Source organism: Capsicum annuum, chromosome 11 (genome assembly GCF_002878395.1).
Source record: "Capsicum annuum cultivar UCD-10X-F1 chromosome 11, UCD10Xv1.1, whole genome shotgun sequence".
Lineage (NCBI taxonomy): Eukaryota > Viridiplantae > Streptophyta > Magnoliopsida > Solanales > Solanaceae > Capsicum > Capsicum annuum.
The window spans coordinates 69,059,720-69,068,265 of NC_061121.1; the positions used below are offsets into that span (position 1 = coordinate 69,059,720).

General features: G+C 35.1%; 1 protein-coding gene across 1 annotated transcript; it reads right to left on the reverse strand.

Annotated features, from left to right (window-relative positions):
• Window positions 1-625: 625 nt before the first annotated feature.
• Window positions 626-6,061, reverse strand: LOC107852872 (ranBP2-type zinc finger protein At1g67325). Its single transcript, XM_016697920.2, has 10 exons — window positions 5,837-6,061; window positions 5,192-5,237; window positions 4,913-5,028; window positions 2,655-2,931; window positions 2,352-2,422; window positions 2,027-2,072; window positions 1,826-1,935; window positions 1,473-1,497; window positions 1,247-1,398; window positions 626-935 (listed from the first exon to the last, which is right to left on the reverse strand). Exons 1-10 carry the CDS (start codon window positions 5,843-5,845, stop codon window positions 933-935), a joined length of 855 nt encoding a protein of 284 aa, XP_016553406.1. The 5' UTR covers window positions 5,846-6,061; the 3' UTR covers window positions 626-932.
• Between the last annotated feature and the right edge of the window lie 2,485 nt (window positions 6,062-8,546).

Here is an 8,546-nt window from a genome sequence, read left to right on the forward strand (position 1 = left end):
TGGGGTCTATCGAAAACAACCTCTCTACTTCTCTTGAGGTAATGGTATGATCTACGCACACTCTACCCTCCCCAGACCCCACTAGGTGAGAATATACTGGGTAAGTTGTTGTAAAGAGAGTACCAATTAGACCACAAGATTGACATTTTGATCCATTTGACATAACTTTAATTTAGAATCACAAGATTAAAAAATCTAGAATGAAACGGAGGGAGTATAAGATGGAGATGACCCACTCATGAATATAAATTACCCCCAAACAACCCGCCAAGTCAGACCGACTCATATTCACAGGCTAAATTCGACCTCCTTGTGAAAAGACATAACCTAGGATTCTTTTAATTCTTAGCAAGTAGATCAATGTGATACGCCAACCTACATTAGGGGCACATGAGCATAAGACTGCTCATATTCAACTCACCTGCGGAAACTCCTAATCGAACAAATTCTCTGCCCCATAATGTTTTGGGAGAAAACCAAAAGATCCTAGACCATGGAACTTGATGCGTGCAACACAGGCAACATGTTGCTCCGACACTCTTTACTCATACTAAATACATTTGAAATACAATATAAGACCAGGGGCTGCATTAGGCTTTTTATAATACCACCTAACACAAATGGATGCCAACAACCCATCTAACATTTCGTGCAGCAATACCAGAAAAAATCCTATTGAACATTTAAACAAATCAACCTCAATAGCATCTAACCAGAATGAGCTGGTAGACCTCACGAAACTCGACAAGTATCAATAAGGACCACAAAATACCAATTTCAGTTAGTACAACTTTGACACAATATTAAAGATGGCACAGTAACTTGACACCCGCTGCAACAGGAAGATGACATGACCGACTTTCAGACACCCACACTGAGCAATGCTGGACGACAACTCTGGACCTTCTCAACCCTTAAACAAGCCCTAGTACTCACTGGAACAGTAGACAACTTTGAATTAATAGATGCTGAATAAAATAGATCCCAACGAACACAAAAAGAAAAGGATAAAGTAAACAAGAAGAACAAGTAACATTTGAATTATCCAAATAGAAGAAGAGAGAAAACTAGACAAGATAGCACTCTTTGGGGGTTAGAGGGTACAATTCTGACAGAATTTCATACGAAGAAAATTTCTTGCGCAGAACATGCATAAACTGTACAATAAATACATAGATGACTCACAAGTTATAGACAACTTTGGGCAACAAATCATCATACAAATCAAACTTGTCACACAACAGACCTGATCAGTCTCATCAGCTGATTGTGAAGGAGAATTCTTGGATTCAGATGGTTTCTCTGCACCACAATTCTGTCTGTTACACTTGGTCCGAAAAGGATAATTTATGTTGTTGCATTTCTCACATTTCCAGCTTCCCTCTGGCGTGTCTGGTTCTGAAAATGGGAGTTGTTAGAAATTTCATGATAATCAGTAGTACAAGGAAGCATGCTAGAGACTGAAAACTTACTAGTAGTCTTCCCCGATTTAGGAACCTGCTTAAATGCAAATAGAACCAAAAAAATCAGAACTTAGTTGCAAAACTATTTCGAGAGTTGAGAAAAGTAGGAAGAAAACCGAGAAGCCTTGAACTTCGAAATTAGATCTAATGTGCTAGTACATATACAGATTCTTGATGAAAATCTTCTTTTGAAATGAGACACTTGATAGCAAATCTTATACTCCTAACATTTTTTTAATCCAAGATAAGCTAAACTTCATTCAAAATAGTTAGAAAATTGGCTGTGGATATTAAAAAGGAAACAAAATCATATAGTATATTATTATTAGGTGTGAATCCTGGAACGTGTCAGCAAGTCAAACCTGAGAACCGGGCTTTGGTGTGTTGCACTTCCTCATGTTACAAACTGTTCTAAAAGAGAAGTTGACATTTCCACACTTGGGACATGTCCAGTCATTATCACGTGTTCCGTCTGGGAAATTACAGAAAAGAGAGTGAGAAGTACAGATACCATGAAATAAAATCAGAACACAGGAATAGAATATATACTGCAGAACTCTCACCTTTCTTTTGAGAATCATCATCAGGATAAAAACTTGGTCTTGGTGCCTGCAATAAGAATTAAAATACCCAATCACTTCTAAACTGAGCAGAAAACCATCATGCATAGTGTAATAAGCATGTCCACAAGGGCGATCACATCACAATAGAGAATTAAAAAGATAGTCTATTGAGTCGAAGATTCCAGAAGGAGAGAAATTTTAGGCGGTGTTTACAGAAATACAAAGTAGTCAGTTAAAAATATAAAGAACCAAAATTAATATCAAATTGCTTAGCATAGCCAAACAAGACAATTATGTTAAAGAAAAAGCTGAAACTAAACCCTACCATGGCAGCAGGGGCCATTGGCAATGCTAGACCATATCGATCCATAAGTGGTGGCACACCATACATCCCACCTGTAAGACAAAAAAAACAGTCACAACTCATTATAATACGTTATGTTAAATGCAAAGTGATGTTTAGATGTGTGATATTAACGCAGAATTAGCAATGGATAAAACAAACATTCCCTATTATGCAATATGCTAATGAACTTGGAAACTGCACTACATTACTAAAATATGAACTTGCAAGAAGCACTCTTCATTGTTTTTTAACTTATAATTGGTTGATATTAAGAATACATACCATTTCCCATCATAGACCCACCAGTGTATGGAGGTGGAGGAGTAGAGAGATGTACAGGGCGGTACGGGCTGCCCCCAGAAAGGCGGCTCCCAAAATTGTAATGATAAGCTGAACCTCCAGAAAAAGGGATGTCATAGGCTGGCATGGATGGTCCATTGAACAATGAACCACCATATGGTGTTACACCCATATACATTGAAGAGGGAGCACCAGACCCAACATATGCAGCTGAAGGTGAATAGCTCTGTGGAGCATGCATGGGCCTAACTGCAGATTTCTACAAAGGCAAAGCGCTATTACCAAGAGAAACTAAATCAAGGTTTCTGAAAATCAGTAAAAGGGTACGAGATTTGCAGGATTTGTCAAAATCTACTATAACTATAATTTCAAAACAACCAATGGGCAATCAGCACTCCAGATACAGTCAGACTAGAAAGTTAAAATGTCAAAGAGCTCATAATAGAGGAATATATTTCACCTAATTAAGATACTTTTTGAAGGAAGCAAATACATATAAATGCTTGGTCAACATAACTTGAGGAATATAATCTCTTAGAAAAAATGACTGCGTGGGCATGGAGAACTTTAATAATGTCTACATCCTTGACACCATTTTTATTCATTACATCATATACTATGCATCCACAAGAAAACTATTCCAGGATAACACCAAGATACATCTTCAAATTACACTCCAGCACTCCCAGACTCCATGCATAATTAAAGTTGAAACCTTTAGTTAGTGTCAACAATTAGAGAAAGTGCCAACAATAGTTTCAAATGTTCACGAATTGAGCAACTCTAGCATGATAGTTATAAGCTAACTTTGACACTAAGAAGTAGGTGTCAAACGTGAGGGTTGGAGAATGGGTTAAGCAAAAATTGCGGCCAATGATAACTTGGGCTGGGACAAATGAGTTTCAACAGAACCTGCCAACTATTTGGAGAAGTAACAATCCTTTTAAACCAAGCCTACAGTAAATTTCACTCATTTCTGACGTTTTTCATGACACTAGGATGAAAAAAGGCTTTTCAGCTTTCATCAGCAAGAGAAAAAATCAAAAGTGCACAGCACTCAATAATCCAGTGTCTTGAGCACAGTCAAACTGAAAGCATAAGGAGAGGAACAAACTTCATAATGCCATTATGGGCATTAAACCCTGTTCTATATACAATGCTATAAATGCAAAACCATCTTTGCAAAAGAATTCAAGGCACCTGGCAGGCTAAGAAAATGGAGATGAAGTCTCTGCTTGGATCAGTGGACAAGTTAATCATTTTACAAAGAAAAAAATTAAAACCGACTTTAACTTTATCAATTAAAAAAAAAAAGATGCAACCTAAAGAGAGAGAAAAGGAAATAAAGTTAGAAACCAACCACAACCACCAAAATAATTAGGGCAAGATGTGGAGAAAAGATATAAGAGAAGTCTCTGAATCAGGAGTGGGTGGTTGAAACATTGAGGCTCTAGACAGTTAGAGAACAAGCTCAATAGACATAGAGCTGAGCAAATATTAAGGGTTTTGCGTCTTGAATGAAATCTATGAAACAGCCATGGAAGCACCTGATTGTTAAGGCTACATATCAGGAACTGTGCTCACCAACACATGCCTATGGGTTAAAATTCGTTATGCCTATAAGTGACACACACCCAAATCATCCCAACCCAACTTTCAAACTCATGGTTTAGTTGGGCGAGTTGCAGAACACAAGGAGGTCGGTTTTGACACCCTAGTACTGAAGATCATTCATCCTCAATTTGGAATGATGACGGGAAAGGACAATATTTTCTTTTACTCAGTTTCTAGCATGAGAAGTGGAGATCATCATAATGAAGAGAAATGTATTCCACACTAAGATCATATCTAGATATATAAAAAATATCCATAGTGTAACTGCCAAAATGATGCAGTGAGCAGGGAGAAAATGTGAAATGATATGACTAACTTTTATTTAGTTAAAACTACTAATCATACTTGGTTCTTATCAACCAGAATATAAAATTAGACAAAAGATTAGGATTAATGAAAAGTTTCTTTTTGGTTGGGGGGGTTAGAAATGAAAAGCTGACGCTAAGAATTTTAATTCAGAAAACTGATGTTAAATTATGCCTTTAGATGCAACTGTGCATAATCCTAATTTACTATGCAGCTGGAGGCTAAATTACAGAAACAAACAGCACAAGTTACTAATAAAATCAACTAACAGTATGCATGTAGCTCTCCCAAGCTAAATTAAAAAAAAGTTGACATCTTACTGAGTTGTGATCTGCAGGCCTAGACTGAGTACAGTTGCGCATATTGCATGTTGTTCTGAAGGAGAAGTTGACATTCCCACAGCTTGGACAAGTCCAGTCATCCTCCCTACGGCCACCTACAATGTCAACAAACTAGAAGCTTTTAATAGGGAGCAAACCTCAGGGATCCTTGTCATTGAGTATAAAAATGAAAAAATAATGCAACAAAGAAGCAGAGACTAATAGAACATTAAAGATCCTATATTGTTCCCTTCCCTCTTCAGGAACCATCATACATACCATCAGTTCGGGCACGTTTGGCAGCAGAAGAATTTCTGTTATCAACCTGGAAACATTTAAACAGCAGGTCAATACACGCTTCATGAATTCAAACTAATCGGGATCTCCTATATGAATCAATCCTCTAAATCCCTTCGCTCTCGTTCCAACACTAGTAAATAAGCCAATCAACAGGTAGAAAATAGAAAAGCCCTTAACTCTTCACTAATTATAGCTACACAAAAAGGGTACAATTCATACATAGTAAATACATATTACTCCATATACTATTCAATTTTACATGCGTACAGACCCAAAAGCCAAAAAGAAAAACCCTAGCTTCTATGCCTAGACCCATATTAGAAGCAAAAGAGGACAGACAGGAAAGGGCCCGCTATGCACACAGTCCAGGAAAGGGCTCAACCACAAGAGTCCATTGTACATAGTCTTAGCTTGTATTTCTGTCAAATGTTGTTTCAAGGCTTGAACAGGTCACATGGCAGCAAAAGTGGAAAGACAATCTAGAAAAATTATTTCGTATCCAATAGAAAATCATTTCGTTAAGCGTCGATACAGAGATCTTAAACAGAAAATTTTACAAACAAATAAATTGATTTTATTAAATAAATCGTAAATAAGAAACGTGAAGATGAGAAAGATCAAAACCTGAGACATCGCAACTTGAAATTAGAGAGGCCCGAAAGAGGGTGATTAATCCTTTGGTCTTCTGCCGGAGATACAAAATTTAGTCGGAGAAACGGCGGAGCAAAAGGGGGAGATGATTTTTCGTGGTAAGAATTAAATACAAAGGGCTGCAAGTAAAATGAGTCAAGGAAGTCAAGCTCATTCGATGGGCCTCCTGGCTGTTACGCCCACTTAACTACGTGTATTCTCCTAAAAGCCCATCCTCCCCGAAAGCCCTTTAAAATGGGTGGAATCTCTGGGGTCGTTTGTTAGTGTATAATATCAATGTAAACTATATTAATAATATTTGTATTAGTAATATTTATATTAATTATATTTGTATTAATTATATTTGTATTTTTTTTATTCAGTATTTGGTTTGATGTATTAAAAAAAATATGAATTACATAATTTCTAAAAAAATATTATTTTTTTTACAAAAATACCCTCCATATATATGTTGGATAGGATGCGGAAAATTTTTTGAGGATTAATTGTGTATTTAGTCTTGCTAATGCATTGGACCCATTGCATTGCTAATATTATGGATTTTGAGGTATTAGTAATGTCTTGCATTAATTATACATAGACTAAAAAAATTGTACCAAACAAGGTACTAGTAATGCATAAGACTAATGCATATATAAATTTTTTAATACATTCTACCAAGCAACCTCTAAGCAGTTTAAAGTTTGGAAAAAATTACTCCAATTATATATGAGTAGCATAAATTTTAAAAGAAAAATTCACACCTATAACTAAATATGTACATATATTACTAAACATAAAATAAAGATAATTTCTTATTTACAAAATATAGCAATAATTTACAAAACATAGCAGATTAGAAAAGTTTGGGTAAAAAATACAAACAGTTGTTAGCACCTTTCTCTTTTTCCTTTTTAAAGCTAAATGAAGCTTAAAAGGCCATTTTATTAGAAATCAAAGAATATTTACACAATGAATTTGTGGCTCATTACTAAATCTAGTCTAAGTCGACTCAAGACCCGGCAAAAGACCACCATTAGACAAGAATGAAAACAAAAAGCAAAAAAGTAAATGAAGAGTCTAAAAGCTAAAAATATCTACAATCATCTCCTACACCAGGTGTCTTCGTCATCTCCATCATCTCTAGCTTTGCAGGCTAGTGGAGAAGGAAGTTAAATATTGTCACTCATTATGCTATATTACAAGCTCAGAAATGTGGGATGAAATCGACTTTTAGGTATTTTCACTTCGAGCATTTACATCATCTCACAAATGTCATACAGTCACTCCAATCGAAGACTTTATCAACTCAAAATACTACTGATCTGAACTCCTTTAGTCAAGATAAGTATAAATTCGCTTTCTTTACGCCTTCTTTATTCGATTTTGTCTATCAATTTCACTTTATATTCTCTTTCTTGACAGATTGAGCTCAACAAAGAGCTAATATCACTGCCTAAGTAAGAAGAATCTAAAGGTCTATTATCAGCCACATTCAATAAGCAACATTCCTTTCTTTTTCTAAATCTTATTATCTTGCACCATGTTAATTTTCTATGCATTTGTTTTGAAAGTTACGCTTGTCAATGTCTTAGTATGTGTTGTATTTATCCTATGGAATTCTAATAGTATTTATTTTACCCAACTTGTACGCCTTGGCATGTGTTGTTGTAGTATCTTACTTGTGATTGAACTTTTTGTCTGTGACTTATTTGTATTGTTGTCCTTAGCTATGATCACCTGTAAAGTCATTCAGTAATGTTATCTCCTCCACTGATTACTAAAAGTTTCTTTTTAAAGCTTTTTAATCCTCAAATTTGGTAAATATTATTTGCCCATGTTTAATAACACTTTAGCTTTTCTTAGTAATTATTGTTCATTTGAATAAAAAAATTATGTCTATACCTGCAAAGGAGAAAACATAGTTAGCAAAAAATCGGCTAGCTTGTTAGTTTCTCTATAGATATGCTCCACCATAACTTCATTCCCTTTCATCAAGTTCTTTATCCTTTTAATGTCTACTACAACACACCAAGGTAGATCCTAACTATTGTTCGAAAATTTCTTGACAGTAAAGACAGTTTGTCTTTAGGCACAAAGGAAAATAATTCTGATCAATACAAAATTCTTAATCCATCCTCAATGTTAAAATTTCTGCCACCAGAGTAGATTTATCACCTAATTTCTACTTTCAGCATAAATCAGATTTCCATAATTATTTCTAACACAAAAAGCACTTGAACTAGATTCAAGGTTTTCTTTGGATGCACTATTAGAATTGCATTTAAAGGTTCCCAACCTAGGTACCTTCTAATCAACCACCTTTTCATCAACCCTAAGATTGTGATTATTTAAAAATCGTACAAGTTTAGACCAAGAATCAGGGATATTCAATAGCCAAGGATATAGAAATTTAGCCATGTATACTAAATTTCTGATAATATTTATTCTCATACTGCCATAGGACATTCTTCCTTTATGTTTGATAGCATTTTTCCTTTTCCATATTTGCTATAAGATAAATATAGAAACAATTTTGAAAATTAGATTAAGTTTAGGACCAGTTACAGTGTTCCACCATTTAAAAACACAATATTTAGATTTAATACATAAAAGGGGGCCAGTGATTCCTGCTGCAGTTGTAAAATAGTTTCAAATAGAGTTAGAAGTAGGACAATTCATAAATAAATGATTTATGTTTTCT